This window comes from Ambystoma mexicanum, chromosome 10 (genome assembly GCF_040938575.1).
Source record: "Ambystoma mexicanum isolate Mex_15411 chromosome 10, UKY_AmexF1_1, whole genome shotgun sequence".
Classification (NCBI taxonomy): domain Eukaryota; kingdom Metazoa; phylum Chordata; class Amphibia; order Caudata; family Ambystomatidae; genus Ambystoma; species Ambystoma mexicanum.
In genome coordinates, this window is record NC_090932.1 from 99,009,408 (window position 1) to 99,028,633 (window position 19,226).

At 48.8% G+C, this 19,226-nt stretch overlaps 1 protein-coding gene across 6 annotated transcripts in view; it reads right to left on the reverse strand.

Annotated features, from left to right (window-relative positions):
- Positions 1-19,226, reverse strand: part of LRCH3 (leucine rich repeats and calponin homology domain containing 3) — a 1,351,362-nt gene that overhangs the window by 187,872 nt on the left and 1,144,264 nt on the right. For all 6 annotated transcript variants that reach the window (XM_069617579.1, XM_069617576.1, XM_069617577.1 and 3 more), the window contains one exon: positions 14,661-14,774. In XM_069617579.1, coding sequence (XP_069473680.1) covers positions 14,661-14,774 — 114 coding nt within the window. The remainder of the gene's footprint in view (positions 1-14,660; positions 14,775-19,226) is intronic.

The following is a 19,226-nucleotide window of genomic DNA, read 5'->3' on the forward strand; positions in this document are numbered from 1 at the left end:
TGAAAGTCCAAACTACCCTTATCTGACTCTACCACTAACAATGACAACTAAAGGCCAGGAGAATGACTCCCTTCCCCTGGTGTGCTCACTTCTATAGGATATTTTCAGATAGTCTCTGTTGACTGCTTCTATCAATTCATACAGTTGGCTCAGTACTTCCGTGGGCTTTGCCTTTTTCCTGTAGTATTATAATTATAAGCCTTTTTCTTGTTTTCCTTGTAACTTCCTTTCTTAATAGGGGACTCACATCTTTCCTTTGATGCTTTCCCTGTTTTTCAATATTTCTTCTTGACTTGGTCTCGCTTGATTGAGTTGGACATTTAAATTGCCTCTACTGGGTATCGTTCGTCCCTCCCCCTTTTTTTTTTTTTAAAACGTACATTTTTATTGCCATTTTTCAAAAACTTTAACAATACGAAATGGCACAGCCTTGCGAGTGACCACTTTAACTTCGACTGCCCCCCCAGTTAGTGGGTCAAGTGCGAGTAGTTCCCTGGTGACCTCTTCCATCCATCCCATAAAGTCCCCCCAGTATCTTTGTACCTGCAAACAGTGCCACCACATGTGTCCCCTTGCACCCACCTGGCTGCATCCCCTCGGGCACTTCGGTGAGACCCCAGAAACATGTTTGATAAGGAACAAGTTACTTACCTGTAACTGTTGTTCTCCAGCATGGGTCTGGCATGGATTCACATGCTCATGAATATTCCCCGTCGTCAGGCTGGGAATCCTCGGTAAAGAAAAAACCAGTATCAGTTTCGTTTCTGATCTGTCTTTCGTAGTAATAACCAATCACTGGTCTCTGCGTCATACTGACCACAGCCAATGACTGCCCTCTACCTAAGCACCGCCTCTGGCAGCCATCTTCAGATTTGGAAGCACGTGAAGTGGCAGTATGACCAAGTGAAGAGCCGCAGAGGGGTAGGCGGGAGGGTTCGCATGTGAATCCATGCCAGACCCATGCTGGAGAACAACAGTTACAGGTAAGTAACTTGTTCCTTCTCCAGCATGGGGTCTGGCATGGATTCACATGCTCATGAATAAAGAATACTTAGCAGTACACACATGCACAACCACGGGAGGTGGCAAAGGCTCAACATTAAGCATTGCATCAAACTCAACATTAAGCATCTTACCTCCTCACCAGGCACACCTCAGGCGAACAGGTTGCGCAGCACTGCTTGGCCGACCCTGGACTCCTCCCTGGAATCCCGATCGACGCAGTAGAACTTCGTGAAGGTGTGCGTCGACCTCCACGTAGCAGCCCTGCATATGTCCAGTAGGGGCACACCAGAAAGGAACGCCGTGGTAGCTGCGATCGCTCTGGTGGAATGGGCTCTCGGACGGCCGGGCAGCGGTCGGTTTGCCAACCGATGACAGTACGTGATACAGCCGGAGAGCCATCTGGAAATGGAAGCCTTCGAGAGAGCCTTCCCCTGATTGACAGGTCCAAAGTTCACAAAGAGTTGTGACGTCTTCCGAAAACACTTCGTGCGGTCCACGTAGAACTTCAGCGCTCTAGCCACATCCAGCGAGTGCAAAGTCCTCTCAGCCGGCGACAAAGGCGACGGGAAGAACACAGGCAACACCAAGGGTTCGTTGAGATGGAAGTCCGACGGTACCTTGGGCATGAAGGAGGGGTGCGTCCTGAGCACTACCCTCGTGTCGTGAAAAGTCAGGTACGGGGCCTTGCAGGAAAGAGCCTGGATCTCTCCCACCCGTCGTGCGGAGGTGATGGCCACAAAAAAACGCTGTTTTCCACGACAGAAACTTCAACGGGGCCGAGTGCAGAGGCTCGAACGGAGGTCCCATGAGCTTGGTCAGCACCACGTTGAGCTCCCACGCCGGGGCCGGAGCCTTCACCGGCGGGAACGATCTGAACAGTCCCTTCATGAACTCTTTCACCAGACGATGAGACCACAAGGACGTCCGTCCCGTGGTTCTGGTGTATCGGGAGATCGCAGCAAGATGAATCTTGATGGACGCGTGTGCCAGTCCAGCTTTGGCCAGCGTCAGCAGGTACGGCAGAACTTGGGGAGCCGTAATCCGTAGAGGGTTAATCTTCTGTGCATGGCACCAGACAGAGAACCTCTTCCATTTGTGTCCGTAGCATTTAAGAGTCGAGGACGCCCTGGCCTTTGCAAGAACCTCTCTGCAGTCGGCCGGTATGTCGTATCCTCCAAACTCTAGCGCTGCAGGAGCCAGGCCTGCAAGTTCAGCGATTTCGGGTCGTGGTGGAGGATGGCGCCTCCTTCCCTGGAGAGCAGATCCGCGTCCACCGGCAGCTTGATTGGCGGGGACGCTGACAAGTCCAGAAGGTCCGGGAACCATATCTGCCTCGGCCACACAGCTGCGACGAGGATCATCCTGCACCGTGACCTCTTGAGCTGGTTGACGAGCCGGATTAGCAGTGGCAAAGGAGGGAACGCGTAGAGGAACAGGCCCTCCCAGGGGAACGAGAAAGCATCGCCCATGCTCCTCGCCTGGGGAAACCTGCTGGCGAACCTCCGGCACTTGGAGTTCGTCGCCGTCGCGAACAGGTCGATCTGGGGTGTGCCCCACCGTCGGAAGAGGCGATCCGCTAGATCCTGCCGTAGTTCCCACTCGTGGCACGAGCGCAGCTCCCTGCTGAGTGAGTCAGCGATGGTGTTTTTTATCCCTGCCAGATGAAACGGCACCAGAAACATCCCTTGGGCGACTGCCCAATGCCACAGGTCCTGCGCCTCCTTGGACAGTGCTGGGGACCTGGTTCCGCCCTGTTTTCTGATGTAAAACATGGTGGTGGTGTTGTCGGTGAAGATCCTCACCACCTTGCCCTTGAGGGACGGAAGGAAGGACCTGAGGGCCCAAAACACTGCACGGAGCTCCAGGACGTTGATATGTAAGGATTTCTCCGTCGGGAGCCAAAGGCCCCTTGCGTGCAGATTTTCGGTGTGCGCTCCACACCCTTCCAGGGAGGCATCCGTGGTCACTGTCTCCTGGTGGGCTGGGGTCTGGAAGTCCATGCCCGCCGTCAGATGCGCGCGGGTGCCCCACCACCGGATCGCTCGTCGGAAACTCTCGTCGAGTGTGATCCTTTCCTCGAAGTTGCCCGTCGTTTGGATCCAGCGCGCATCCAGGAACTCCTGCAACGGGCGCATCCGGAGCCTGCACATGGGAATGAGGTAGATGCAGGAAGACATCATTCCGAGGAGGGACTTGATGGACCTCACCTTGGCCGCGTCTGCCACCAACATCCGCTGCACCTTGCCCAGGATGGTCCTGGTCCTCTCCTCCGACGGGGAGGCCCGAAGGGACACTGTGTTGAGCCTCGCTCCCAGAAACAGAGTGTCTTGCGCGGGTACCAGGTGGGATTTGGCGTAGTTCACGGAGAATCCCAGGTCCGTGAGAAGTTGGACGGTCCTTGCCGTGTGGACCACGGCGAGCTCCCTTGTCTTGGCTCGGATGAGCCAGTCGTCCAGGTAGGGGTAGACGTGGATCCCTTCGCGGCGCAGCTGAGCCGCCACCGGTACGAGGCACTTGGTGAACACCCTGGGTGCCGACCGTAGACCGAAGGGGAGGGCTTTGAACTGGTAATGCCGCCCTTGGACCACAAACCTGAGGAATTTTCGGTGCCCCTTCAAGATGGGAATATGGAAGTAGGCATCCTCCAAATCCAACGACGACAGGAAGTCTCCTTCCTCCAGCTGACCCAGGACGTGCTGGAGGGTGACCATCCGGAACTTTTGCGCCTTGATGAACTTGTTCAGACGTCGCAGGTCCAGGATGGGGCGCCATCCCCCCGTCTTCTTCTTCACGAGGAAGTATCTCGAGTAGACTCCGGAGCCCCGAAGCCTCTTTGGGACGAGTTCGATGGCGCCCTTCTTGAGCATCGCCTTCACCTCCAGGAGAAGTTGAGGGACGTGAAGTTCTTTCCTGGCCACGGGGGGGACGCGCGGACACTTTCTTTGAAACTCGAGCGCGTGGCCCCGGGCCAAGGCGTCCAGCACCCATCGGTCGGTGGAGATGGACTCCCACACGCTGACGAAGCTCGCCAGCCGGCCTCCCACCGGGGTGCTTCGGTGGGGGCCCGACCCCCCGGCCGGTTCAATCCTGCTTCGACGAGGCATTAGCGCCTTGTCCTTGGCAACGACGGCGGGGTCCGCCAGGCTTGCCTCGTCCTCTGTAGGCCTCCTGAGATGACGAGCGGGCCGCTTGACGGTAGGAGGAGAAACCGCCGCCGGAACCTTTGGAGGCGCCCTTGCCTCCGCTGCTCCGAAAGGGCGTCCGTCGTTGTTGCAGAACTCCAAGGGCCCGGGCCGTCTCGGTGTCCGCTTTAATGGCCTGAAGGGAATCGTCCACCGTTTTCCCAAACAGGTTGTTCCCATCGAAGGGCATGTCCAGGACTCTGGTCTGAACGTCTTGACGGAAGTCCGTAGCCTTGAGCCATCCACGCCGCCTAAGGCAAACGCCGTTGCCCAACTGGCGGAACCCAGTGTCGGCGATGTCCGTCGCAACGGTAATGGCGTGGTCCGAAGCCACCTCACCTTCCTGCAGGATCTCCAGGGCCTCTGCCCTCTTGTCGTCCGGCAAGAAGTCCAGCAGGGGAGCCAGTTTGTACCAGAGCTCCCTGTCGTATCGGGCCACGATAGCCAAGGAGTTGGCAGCTTTAATCGTCGTCGCTGCAGACGAGATGACTCTGCGTCCCATAGCGTCCAACTTCTTTCCCTCGCCGTCCGGTGGGGAAGTCGATGTGGAGGCCGCACCCCCCCCCCGCTTTTTTCCTGGCCGCCGCGGAGACGACGGAGTCCGGGGTAGGCTGCGCCCGGAGGCACAGGGGGGCCGTGTCCGGGACCCGGTACTTTTTCTCATACCGGTCTCTTCTAGGTGGCGTCGTGGACGGGTTCTTGAGGAGGGTGAGGCCCTCATCCCAAATGTCGTCCAATAGAGGCACCGCGAGGACCGTCTTCCTCTTGGCCTCGCGCCGCTGATAAAGGAAACCTTCCTTCTTCTTCTCCTCAGGGCAGAGTTGGAAAAGCTTGGATGCCCTGGCGATCATTGAGTGGAACGATCCAATCTCGTCGGGCGGAGAAGCCCTGGTGGGAGGCGACGACGGTACATCCTCGTCGTATACCTTGTCGTCCGTACCCGTCGCTGCCGTGTCAGTCCCCGTATCATCCCCTCGGGTGGACGGGGAGGAGGGCTGGAAGGGGCGCGACGGCTGAAAAGGAGGTGGAGGGTGGATCCTTCTTTTCTTGGTAGGGGGAACACCAGAAGGTCCCGGTTCTGGGTCCCCCGACGGGAGAGGTTCCGTCGGCAACGGTAGTCTCGTCCTTATCTCAGAGCATAAGGACTGTATAGCCAACAAAATGGCCGCTGAATTGTCTCGCGGCGCTGGCAGAGGGGAATCCGACGGGCGATCAGGGGCCCCATCGGTACCCTCGACGATGTCGTCGTCACCTGCGTCGGGATCCATCCCGACGGGCCGGTCTTCTTCCACGCCGAGGCCGTGGCTTAAGACCTCGACCAGCTCCTCCTCCGAGGTTGAGGCCGAATCTACGACGATGCCCTGCCCCCCCTTTTTCTTCCCCACGGGGGATTTCACGGGGGTCCTATCGATGGGCACAAAAGAGGACTCCCTCCGAGGTGGCAGGGAGACTCTGAGCCCCGAGGTCGCCACCACTGGTGTAGCCTCTACAGGCTGAGCCAGGGCCGCCGCGACAGTTTCGATAGAGGGCTTGGCCGGATGGATTAAGGCCTTCACCACCTTAGGTGCGCTCACCGCCTTATCCTTGAGGGGGGGGACACTGCCTCGCTCCCCCTCCGCCTTCAAGCTCGACCGGGGCCTCTCCAGGAGCTTCGCCGGGTGCTCGGCCTTCCTCTTACCCGACCCAGAGCGTTGGCCGGGGAGGGTGCGCCCTGCCTGGCGCCCGTAGAGCCCGACTGTTCGGCGCTCCCGGTGCCAGCGGACTCGCGGTGCTTGGCCTTATGTTGGACCCCCGTCGCCGGGGCGTCCTCAAAGGTCTTAGAAGACCGCTCGGATTTCTTCCTCTTCTTCTCGCCGGACGGGCTCTTCCCTTCTAGCCAGTTGGCGAGACGTTGATGGCGGTCCTTCATGGTCCGCTCCGACATGTTGCCGCAAAACGCACAGTTCTTCTCCACGTGCGTCTTGTCCTCATGTAGGCAGTAAAGACAAAAAGAGTGTTCGTCCTCCTTGAAGACGTTCTGCAGCTGGCATCCAGGGCAGACCCTGAACAGCTTTCCGGGCGTCGAGCTTCCCTTCTCCTGGGCCATGGCCGGGCCTGAGAAACTTCTGGAGTCCTCCAAAAGCGTAGCTCGACGAAATCTTCACCCTTGAGGGGCGCAGACGAATCCGAAACGGGTCCCCGTTGATCGGATGGAGAGTCGGTGGAGCTTGAGGCTCTTTTGACCGAAAAAACGAAGTTTTTGAGAAAAAACGTGAAAAAATAGCACTAACGCTCGAGAGCAATAGCACGAGGATCCCAACACTTGAACGTGCGGTAAAAATCTGAAGATGGCTGCCAGAGGCGGTGCTTAGGTAGAGGGCAGTCATTGGCTGTGGTCAGTATGACACAGAGACCAGTGATTGGTTATTACTACGAAAGACAGATCAGAAACGAAACTGATACTGGTTTTTTCTTTACCGAGGATTCCCAGCCTGATGACGGGGAATATTCATGAGCATGTGAATCCATGCCAGACCCCATGCTGGAGAACTTTAGCAGGTCTCGGTGCCATCCCTGTAGGACTTTTAGATTGTGTTCCATGTCTGCCGTGAACAGATTCCCATGGGAGGATATTTTATAGACCACCTTCCACGCCTCCTCAGTGAGGACATTCCCCGCCAGTTCATTCCAATAATGACAGAACCCTCTCCTCTCTGTGAGGTTGTTAGTGTTCAGTATTTTATACAATTTAGACACCATGCCCTTCCTAGAGTCGGTTGAATCTAATGCTTTCTCGAAAGGAGTTAACATTCTTGTGAGCTTTTGCTCCCATTTTTGGTCACAACGAATGCCCTTCAGCTGGAGATATTCAAATATGGATATCATTCCGGGGCCCAGGGCCACTCCACTTACTCATATGACAAGAATTTGCCTTACCTGAACAGCTGTCCCACCCTCTCCATGCCTTTGTCCGACCAATACTGCACGTTTCTGAATCCGTTGTTCCCAGCCCGATTACCGAGCCCCACGGGGATACCAGTGGGGAGCGCCATGTTCTGTGGTGATCAGTGTGCTTCCTCTCCCTCCAAATAGACCACAGTAGCCTTAGGCTCGGGTGGTGCAATAGTCTACCCGGGATGGTTTTTCGTGGAGCCCGGAGAAGGTCCCGCACGTTGAGAGGATGTGTGTCCATCTCCTCGAGGTAGGTCCAATATGTGTTTTTACCGTCTTTCATGTGTTCTAGGAGTACCCGTACCTGAGCTGGCCAGAAGTAGAGACGAAAGTCAGGTGGACCAAAGCCCCCTTCGACCCTAGGGAGAGTAACGGTCGTTCTCTTAGTTCTCTGAGTTTTCCCCTGCCATATAAAGGCTTGGACTGCTTTCTGGAGTTCACTAAAGGTCTGGTCAGAGACTCTCGAGGGGAGGGCTGTGAAGAGATAGAGTAGTCTCGGCGGGATGTTCCTCTTCACCGCTGTCATGCATCCGTACCATGGCCGAATCGCTTGATATCCGTCTTGACCTCTGCCACTATAGGGTCATAGTTGGCCAATGTCATTTTTGTGAGGTCCCTAGTAAGATGAATACCCAGATAGCAGATCGAGGTTTTCTCTATGCTAATCATCCCCAGGAGCTTGTTTAAATGGTCTAGTATTGGGTCTTAAGCTCTGATAGGGAGCAGCATGGATTTTGATTTATTAATTTTCAGCCCGAACATTTCCCAAAGGTTTCTATTAAAGAGATTAGGGGGCGGGGGGTTTGTGAGGGTGCACCAGATATCCCAGGATGTCGTCTGCAAACAGCGAAAGCTTGAATACTACCTCGCCCCCTTGTATCCCGCTAATACCATGGTGTGTTCTCACGGCTATTGCGAGGGGTTCCATTGTAAGGGCATATGTTAATGGGGAGAGGGGGCACCCCTGCCTTGTAACCCTCAAGAGGTTAAACGGGGGCGAGAGCTCTCCGATCACCTGCACCTTTGCTGTGTGGGCCCAATACAAAGCTGCTATCCACTTTCTCAAATCCCATCTTTCGGAGGAGTAGCATCATGTATCACCATTCGATTCTGTCGAAAGCTTTCTCTGAATCTATCGAGAGCAAGCTCGCATCGAGATCTGACACTTGTGCATAGTGGATAAAATCCATGGTCTTCTGGATGTTATCCGAGCCTTGTCGTCCCCTTATAAACTCCACCTGATTCCCGTGGACTAGTGCTGGCATAATTCCCTCCATCTTTTTACTAAGTACCTTCGCCAGGATCTTAACATCTGTATTCAGTAACAATATAGGTCTGTAGGAGGAGCATGCGGTGGGGTCTTTTCCTTCCTTGGGTATGACCACTAGGATTGCCCCCATCATTGTTTCGGGTAGCATGTCACCTGCCAGGACCACATTGAATACCTTCGCCAGGTGGGCAGCTAGTGTGGAACGAAACATCTAAAATTTCACAGAAAACCCATCTTCCCCTGGAGAGGTGTCTCCTTTCATTCTCTTGATTGCCTGAACTATCTCCTCACCCGCTATCGGGGCGTCTAAATGCTCTACTACCCCTCTCGCCAGTCCTGCAACTGGGATCGCCTTAAGGAAGTCCTCGATCTGTGAGTCCTCACCTTCAAATTCCGACTCATAACTTCTCGTAGTACGTCCGAAAATCTATTCCCATACTCGGGGTATCATGTCCCCGTCTCAGTTTTCGTAGCTCTCACCATCTTGCTTTTCTGGGCCTCCCTAAGCTTCCACGCAAACATTTTATCTGCTTGGTCCCCCTTTTCATAATATTTTTGTTTAAGTAGCTGAAGACTCCTTTCCGTTTTATTTAGCAAAAGTTCTTTCAGTTGGGTCCTATATTGCTCAAGGGCGATCACTTGGTCAGGGGAGATATGACTGTCCAGGATGCGGCCCGGTTGTAGTTTCCGCTATTTTCTCGCAGAGTGTTTTTTCCTGCGCCTCCCCTTCCCTTTTTTTTGAGCTTATGTTTTAATAAGGACTCCCCGTATTGTCCCCTTAAACGCGTCCCACAAGGTGTGTGGGCTGACCTCCCTGTTGTCGTTCATGGCAAAGTACTCCACTATGTTCTCCTGGACCATTTTTGCTGTCACCTCGTCCTTAAGTAGGGCATCGCTACACTTCCATCTCCCCTTTCTTTGTCGACCCCATCCCCCAAATAAGGTAATTCTCACCAGGTCAGGATCAGACCAGGGTACCGGGTCTACCATGTGGTCTGTCACATATGGAAGCAGGGAGTTATCTAGGATCTGCACCCATTCAAACTTTGCAGGATCTGTCCAATCTTAGGCATCTGCACAGCAGCAGACATACTCTGGCACAAACATAGACTAGGTTCAGGCACGCCCAGTCACCCCATCCTGCCACGGACACAGACCACTAATCTGCATGCAAAAGCTGGAACTTTACCTGGGAAAGGGCATACCCTAGATAGAAAATCTGGCTACTCCATAGCAGGAAGGTGGTCGCACTACAACATGGCCAAAGGACAGATGACAATCTCGTGGCATGGCCATTTTAGAATAATAAATGGTAGTCTAATTGGCATTAAGTGGTAAAATGCAAAAGTGCACACGATATTAAAAAGAAACGTCATAAAAGCAACCGCTGCCACCTGGACACATCATGCAATTACTACAAAAAGTACCAAAAACAAAAAGTTAGAGACACAGTGTCCCTACAGCACTTCACAGACGGCGATGCGTAGATTAAAACAAACAGGGAATTTTATCTCCAATAGTCAAAGGCTCTGATCAGTGCCTCCAAAACAGATAAGCTTAGCAAGGTAATGCAGAGCAAAAAGGCTTCAATTACCCACAAGTCAGGCAAGGTTCAAAACAATAGCAAACAGGTAGGGTGTCCTATTGACATCTATCGAGGGAAAGCAGCAAAACAACTCTTCACAAACAATCATGTAACGACCATAGGGCATGAATCACTTCCCTTAAATCTGGTGACCAGTCACCATCTGGCTATTGCATTGGTTTCTCGTGTAAAACATGCAAGGAGCCAGAGCAGCTTGCACATTCCTCCTGGTGACACTCAAAAACACTTCTGGGGTACAACAGATAGGGCTATTTAAGTTTTCAAAATCAACCCTGGGGGGGCGGTGAACAGGGAGACACTGAGAATCTAGCCAAACCCAATCAAAGCAGGTAGCATAGTGGCAAGACAGTCTCGGAAGGGGTGCGAGTGTGGTTTAGGGCTACAATGAGTCCACACAGAGAAATGCCAATAATTTTAGACAGGCAAGTATAAATACATATAATAGTTATTTAGGCCTTTAAAATAAACACTGAGCAAGTAAAACATCCATACAAATATTGTCACACCAACACTATAAAACAGATATATGCATTCACCTTTAGGAGAAATAGAATAGACTTTGAGTTAATGACCAGTGAAACACTGGTATGTACGAAGAACCTTCAGGATAATCCAATACCAGATTCCCTAGCTCTTATAAAGTCCAACCCTAAGATGGTTTACGGCCTTTTGCCCAAACGTCATCAGTTCCATAGGAGATACTTTACAAGTAGGTTTATTAAGAGTGGTGATACCAGTGGTTATGATTAATGAGTCACAAAGTTCAAGTTCAGGCAAGTAAAATCACTCCATCCCAGTTCTTAGCGTAGTCCTAAGAAGGGATCATTGACCAGGCCTTTACCCAATCAAGTCGGGAAAGTGTAATTTAGGGACAGGACTTTACGCAAATGAAACCCTATGGAGGACAGGCGGGACAAACAGGTAGGTTAACTTACCGACCCGACTCCTATTTCTCCAGATAAGACCACTGGTGTTCTGGAATCAGTTGGGGACCCAATTTTCTATGCTTGGTCCAGTCGAGGAAGACCCAATGGTTGCAGGTGCAGTGGTTACTTTCAGATGCAAGATTTCATTTTGGTTGGTCGCAGTGCTAAGTCCAGACAGCTTCCAGTAGAAGACCCAGACAGGGAAAGATGAAGATTTCTGTGAGCATGCCACCTCAGGACACTTACAGGGATCAAAGGATTGTTGCAACACGAGTCATCACGGTGCAGCAGCAAAGGGTGATCTTCAATTGACAAAGGAGCAGGCCCAGCACAGCTTCCATTCATGCAAGAAGGCTGAAAATGCAGGAGCAAGTTACACAAGTTGAAGATCCTCCAAACTCCAAGGATGCACTCGGAACAGCAACGGCTGCAGCAAGGTAGCACAGGTGAGCGCTGGACAGTCCACCAATTTGTTCAGGAACACTTCCGAAAGCTTAGAATGGCGCAGATCCTCTAGCAGGGCTAGAGACTGGTTATTCCCACCAGTCCAGGGGTCGAAGCACTGATGAGGGCCCTTGAGATCGGTACAGAAGAACAGGGCTTCACTGGGACAGCAGTTGATGCCAGTCAGCTTCAGGGGTCATCTTCGGGTCGTCCCCAGGATGCACTTCTTTGAAGAGGTCTTGGATCCAACTATCTGCTGAATGGCCGCAAAAGTCCTTTTATCCAAGATTTGGGCTGGGAACATACTGAAGTCCAACAATGGTAAGGATCTTCACTATTCAAACAGGCATTTGCTACCCAATCAGGCCAAAGTGACTGGCCACATCTGCCCAGCAACAGACATTCAGACCCCTGAATGTGTACTGGGACCAGACAGTCCAAGCCCCCAGATTCAGGCTCACACACAAACTAACCCCTTTGCCCGTGAACGTAGCAGCTTTCCCTGGGAAAAGGCATTCCATATATGGCATTTACTGACCTGAGAAGGAAGGAACAAGGCCAAAAAACGTATGGTCACAGGACAAGTGAAAACCTTGTGAAACGGCTATCTTGGGGTGCAAGTCACCTTTAGTAGCCATTTGTGGTAAAAGCAAAAGTGCATGAGTATAAGTGGAGAAACCTGGTAGAAAAACATATGCTGCCACCAGCTCATCCTAGGCACATTGGAAAAATAACCAAAAAGCCATTATGAAAGAAGGTAAAAGGATACAAAGTATCCTAACCACACCTCACCCTAGGGTGATGTGTGCAATGGTAACAATACAAGAATTTCACAGAGAGACAGTCGGAGTACTGAAAATGGTATGGACATATCAGTTTCCCTATAACAATGAGCAAAAGGACAAAGGAAGTAAGTCAGGTTAGGAGTCTAAACAAAGCAAAGCAAACAAAGCAAAAGAAAGGGTATTCCATAGAGGACTTTGGGAGGAAAGCAGCAAAAATAAAATCTTTGCTAACACCATGCTTGGTTTCACCTGCATGTTGTGTCCTAGCATCCTCAATTCACTGGCCGTTTGGTTGCCTTATCGCACTCAGCAGAGGTCCCCCACTGCACCCTTTTCATCCTCTGAGCAGTTGCCAGCAGTTGCATCTGGCTTTGTACATTACATTTTTTGCATCTTTTCTGGCATGTTAATTGCAAATAATATATGCATCATATTGACTTTGACCCCAGACATGGGTTAACTTGTATTTCGCTACCACTATTTTAAGTACAAGGCTTGAAAGGTACATTTAACCTTTTTTTCTAATAATCCTGTGTGAAATGCAATATGCGAGTTACAAGTTGTTTCATTAAATTCGGCAAGGGCAACAACTGTCACTTAAACATGAAATAAACAGGATCAACTCCTCTGGTGCAAAAGTCTTGCTTGACAACTTGCATGAAACCCAAAAGTGCAGAGAAGAAACATCTCCATGGTGGAAGTGGGGGAGAACATGAAATGCAGATTGGTCTTCCCAGTCCACCGTCTGGCTTAACCCCAAATATGCCAACCACTCTGCCCTGAGTTTCCACATTTCAGGGTGCCTAAAAGTCACAAGAACTCCCAGACCAGCCTGGAGACAAAACTTGCACTTACAGCTTCTGGTGAATGAGTGAATGGATACACAGCTGTGGGACATTGTTTGGAGGGTATAAATAAGTTTTTTTTAAAAATCAATCTTTATTGTTTAGTCAAAATTAGATCATCTTTAACTGCACAGTGCGAGAAAGTATGTGACTGGCAAACAGAACTTGCAAGTAACAAGAAAAATAAAAAAAAGGGTTCCCACATACCACGCCACCCCCAAAATATCTAACCTCTACTGCAAATTCGGTGTTGAGGTACAGTATAATCACAGCTGGGAACATTCAAAATTGCACTGGCCATCATTAGTAATATCAGTTAGCAATAAAGGATTTATTCAATCCAAAGGGCACAGCTCTATGAAAGCTGCCTTGAAGCATATTTCATCAGTTATGCTTAACATTTCATAACTAAACCAGATTAGGTTTTTCTATATTTTTAGACGCAGTTTTAACAAAACACTGTGTAGAAATGAGGTTTCTTTGCAGGTGTTCACAGACAGACCCCGTTTAACAAGCTGATTGTATAAGTCGATTTCGGCAGATCAATTCCGAGCAAGCACCTTTAGGTTATTGGGACCTCAATAACATTTGAGATGATTGGGTACTTGCTACCACTTATATCATACAGAAGAATTATCTGAAAGCCAGGAATTTCTGGCTTTGGCAAACAAGGCATCAGAACTGTATTTGGACCATTCGCCAATTATATTGTAAGGAGCAATAATTAGGAACAAGCCTATCCGATATCGCCGGACAAGGCAGACACTACCGTTATAGGAGGACCTTTTATGGATTATGACCAGAATTTACACATCGTACAAGGAGTAGTGACACACTCTGAAGAAGTTGCATTGAGAACGACCGTGTAGGTCGAAACATGTGTCGGCTCTTCCGGACTTTCAAAATTAAAAGCACCTTGAAGGAATTTACCCTGAAAACTCTTCTGGAGATTTTACTGATTTGACTGAAATTCAAGGGTCACAGCGCCACTTGACAGCATACAAACCTTTTGCCATTGAATACTTTGGGAGCTTTTAGAGGTGCCTCCCTTGCTGTCACAGCTGCAAATGACCAACTCATGTTTTACGAGAACAGCGCACTTGCACCTTGGTTACACCCTGCCTTCTACTTTGATTGTACAAGTCACCATGAGAAATCAATTGAGGCAATCCTGCAGATATTTTCTTAACTCACAGGAATTATCAGTTTGAAAAGTGTAAATCCTTGAGAAAGATTTAAGCGAACATGTGTTGGCTGCTGCACTTTATAGTTTTGTTTAAATACAGGTCGGCAATGTAAACCAAAACACAAAGAAAATACGGCTGCACAAAAGAGTCAAACAATGAAATGGTATTGTTGTTTGGTTATCATAAGCAATCATGTCTGCTACAAATCAATAAATTAACTCAGTGGAACTCCAACTGGAATAGACCTCATTAAATAATCAGCATGTAATAAGTGACGAGCAAGACTTAAGCATGGGTGATCCCAAGAAGAGTGCCCTTTGAACCAGACACTAGGTGTTAAGTTCAGAGTCTCAGTGTGCAATCTGACTACTCCCAGAAAAAGACAAGATGTAGGTTTGTCTGACAAGTAACATGAACTCAACTATCTTAACATGACAGTTCTAGAAGGTTAGTGTCCACTGAGCATCATTGGCACCTACCTCTCCGCCCCTCCTCCCTCACAGCAGCTCGGAACAGGAAACTCTCAGGTCGCTGGGTGGGACTTCGGTAAGACGATGGTGTAGCAGAACCAGGATATGGCGGGGAAAGGTGTACTGATTTGAAACAAGGCAGAATTGAGATGAAATATAGGACAGACATGGGCATAAGGAGGACAGGGAGAGGCATAAGGAGGTAAAGTGAAATTCAGTGAAGAGGGAAACAAAAGAAAAACTGACAATTACACAATTGCTTAGGAGCAATGATGACAATAAGCATATACACATGAAATATAAAAGAATGACAAAACTATACTAAACCAGACTACACAGGACTAAGTACAACCATTCCCATTACTCTCATGTGCTCTCCCCAGAAAAGAAAACTTGGCACAGAATTCAGTACCATCACATCCCAATGTCGGCCTCAATGTGAGCAATTATTTTTATTTGACGTTATGGTTTACATACACCTTTCTTCATGTATTATAAAGTTACATATAGAAGCATAAAAGATTAAAAAAAAAAAGAGACATCTACTACATTTAACAAATTGACAGAATCCAAAAAATACCAAAACTCATTTAAATTGATTAATGCAAAAATGAAGTATCATAATTCATTAATAAGGTTTAACTACTGTTTTCGTTTAATAGCCATTGTTGTAGTCTTAAAAGTGTCTTTCACAGTGGGAAGTTCAAGGATAGTTGATCAAAGCTAAAATAAAAAAAAAAAATCGATCACATTACTATTCTCTAGAGAAAAAAGCGTCAGTAACCATGAAGAAGCAAAAAATTAAAGTTACTCACTGTAGTGACTAGAGTACTCGTAGTCCCCTTTCCTCCATCCAAGTGGGCGTCCCCCAACACGGGGACGATACCAGATGCATTGGCAGTAGGAAATTGAGCTTCCCCCTTAAATTTACTATGGCAGGCTGGGTGCAGCCCATGGTGTGGGAATGTCCCTCCCCTTAGCCTCCCGCTCTGAGGCCCCACCCTCCAGTGCCTCACCCCAGTCCCCTTTCTAACATATCAGATGCGTAGATACCTGGCTACACTTAATATATTAGACCCTGGTAAACAAGCGGACAACGGTGGGTGGGACGTATGAAGGAAAGGGGACTATGAGTACTCTAGTCACTACGGTGAGTAACTTTAGTCATACGTCCCGTCCCCTTTCCTTCATCCTTGTGGGTGATTCCACCGAACAAGACCATACGGTGAAGCTGTAACAACCTGCCTCATATCTAGGACGAAGCAAATAGGTTCTTCAGAACTGCCTGACCGAACTCTGCATCGTGCCTGGAGTGGGCATCCAGGGAATAGTCCTTACAGAAGGCAGACACAGTGGCCAAGTAGCCGCCTTGATAATGAAATTTCCAGAAACACGCCTATGAAATGCGATGGCTGTGGTCTTAGCCTTGACCCCATGGCTACAAATTCCCTCAGGAATGGGTTTGTCCATGGCCGTATAAGCCTCTGAGATGACCTGCACCATCCAACGGGTAATGGAAGCCTGGGTGCAAGGAGATTATCCCCCAAAAGTAATGAACAATGCCTCAGACTTCCGGAAGGATTTTGTCTGTGAAAGCTAGAACTTGAGGACTATTGAGGTACAAGGAATGTAGAGCAGTTACTGCCTTTGACTGCGGGTTCAGGAAGAACACTGGCAGGCAGATTTCCTGATTCAAACGAAATGGAGAGACCACCTTGGGCAAAAAATGCAGATGTGTGCAAAATGACACGATGACAATGTGTGCAGCTCGCTGACCCTGCACGCAGTGGTGAGCGCCACCAATAGCACTGTCTTCAGTGTCACCAGCCGGATGTCCACCAAGGACATTGGCTCAAAGAGCTTGCGCTGCAAGGCTGCCAGACCCACCTTTGAGATGCCAGACTAGATGCGGCCTATGCACCGGCAGGAAAAGCCTGTACAACCCCTTGAGGTGGGCCTTAACCACTTGTTGAAAATACATGTTCCGTGGAATTCTTGCATGCCCCAAAGGCTGCCTAATAGCTGGTATCCACCCGGACGCCAGAACGAGCCAGAAGCATGGAGAATGCCAACACATCGTCCAGGGAGCAGGGCATGGGGTCCAGTCCCTTGTCGCAAGCCCAGTGGCAGAACCTAGTCGACTTGATCTTATACTGGGATCGAATAGACGGCCTCCTGTATGATTTGTGCATTTGTTTGAGTGCTTTAAGCGCAGTTGGCAGCAGGAAGGACTCTAGACTGAATGTGCTTGAATGCATATTTAATCATTGTGGACTACAACTACAAACTTTAAGAGCACCATTTTGAGCCACATTGCTGTTCCTTTCCTTTTTACCGCTTCCAAGCTGCACCCCCCCCCCCCCGATTGCGTTCAGTGCAGTTGGCAGCAGGAATGACTCTGGACAGAATGGTACGTTCAAAGGATCTCTACTCTCTTAATAACTCGTACCAAACTGGAACTGTGGACATGTAATCTAATGCTGCTAACTCAGTCATTTCAGTGCTCGAATGAATATTTAATCATTGTGGATTACAACTAGAAACTTTAAGAGCACCATTTTCAGCCACATTGGTGTCTCTTTACCTTTTACCGATTCCAAGCACCGCCCACCACCGAACTCACCACTTAAGCACGGGCCACGCACATTTGTTTGAATGCTTTTCAGTGGAGTTGGCAGTTAAGTTGGTGAGTTGGCGAGCCGAGCCCTTCAACTTTCCGTGAATACTGTATTTCATTTGCCTTTTGTAAAAATCTAGGACTTGCAAGTGCTACTCGTTTTAACCATGATTCATCTTTATATCTCAAAAACGCACATGCTGAATTCTGCTCAAATGTACGTAGGAAAGGCAGAAATGGTTAAAAAAAGTGCTAACAAATGGGGGGTTGAAGCCGTTAGCCTGTCAATCAATAGCTTGTGTGCGTAAGCAATCCAATTCTAGAATTTCAGATATACATGATTTCTGTAAACCAACAAACAGGGACGATTCTGCTGATTGACGTTAGTCAGGTAACATGAAGTCAGCTGATACACTGCCCGTTACTGATATTTCAGACAACGTATTGATAGAATATGTTGCCTCGGTAGCCATAGATGCCGCGCTAGAGTTCTCGTCAGGTACCTTTTCTGAAGCCATTCGTATCCTTTTTCCTAAGTCAGGGAAGGATCCTGATTTTCCTAAAAATTATAGGCCCATATCCCTTATCAATGTAGAAAGCAAGATCTTTGCCAAAATATTAGCTAACAGAATAGAATCACACCTTTCCACACTGATTAAACCTGAGCAATTAGGTGACTTTAAGGGCATAAACATTTCAGCGAATGCCAGACTTTTTCTAAATGCCTTAACACATCACTGCCAGAGATAAAAATGACCGCCAGGGCTATGCAGCCATTGCACTAGATGCAGAAAAGGCCTTTGATCGTGTCAATTGGGATTACATGTTCCATGCACTAAAATAGCATGGTTGTGGCGATGGCTTTATCTCATTAGCAAAACTCCTCTATTCTAACCCAAAATCCTCCATATTCATTAATGGTCAAACTTCTTCCTACTTCTCTTTACATATAGGCACCAGACAGAGCTGTCTTTTTTCCCCCCATCCTATATATACACACTATCTCTTGAACCTCTTCTGGAACTCATCCGGTAAAACAAAAATATCCCCAGTATTTCCATAGGAATTAATTAGTCCAAGGTCGCTGCATATGCAGATATCCGCGTCCTCTTGAAGAATCCTAAAAAACGTTTCCCACACCTGTTAGCTGTCCTGCAGGAGTTTTCGGCAGTCTCGAGTTACAAACTCAAAGACAAATCAGAACTATTGCCGTTGAATTCTTTTTGGTCTTAAACATTAATTAGATATTTATGGTTTCAAATGGTGCCCTGACTCCTTTAAATACTTTGGTGTACAATTTGGCCCCTCTATTAATAGAACTATTAAAATCAACACCGACATTCTAATGAAAAGACTTTCCGAATTTACATCCACCTGGTCTCAGTTATACCTTTCCTGGAGGGGGCAATTGGACACTATTAAGATGAAGCTTTCCCCCATCATTTTATACATACTACAAATGTTCCTGTTCATTTTCCTAATACATTTTTCAAATCCACTAACTCCATTCTTCTTGGCTTTCTTTGGGGAAAAGGAAATTAAAAGAATTGCTCTTAAACTCATAACCCCCTTTGAACAAGGAGGAGTCGGTTTCCTAGACTAAAATTCCATCAGGCCTTCCTACTTAAGCAGACTAGCTTCTGGTACTCTTCGTCAGACTCCAAGGACCTCTCATCCTGGTGCACACTTGAAAAACAAATTGCCTGTCCTCATGATATTGCTGATATTTTTATTAATCTTCACACAGTATCCATCCTTTCTGACCCCATTAAAGTTTCTATATCTGCTTTAAGAACATCCCTCTTCCCATCAATCAAATTCCCCCCAAAAAGCTTTCTCCCCATCTCCGGTATAATAAATCAGTCACTTTCAACAGCAGAATCTTTTTTTGTAAGATCTGGCTTACGAAAGGTATCAGATATATAGACCAAATCATTCAAAATCATAACATAATTTCA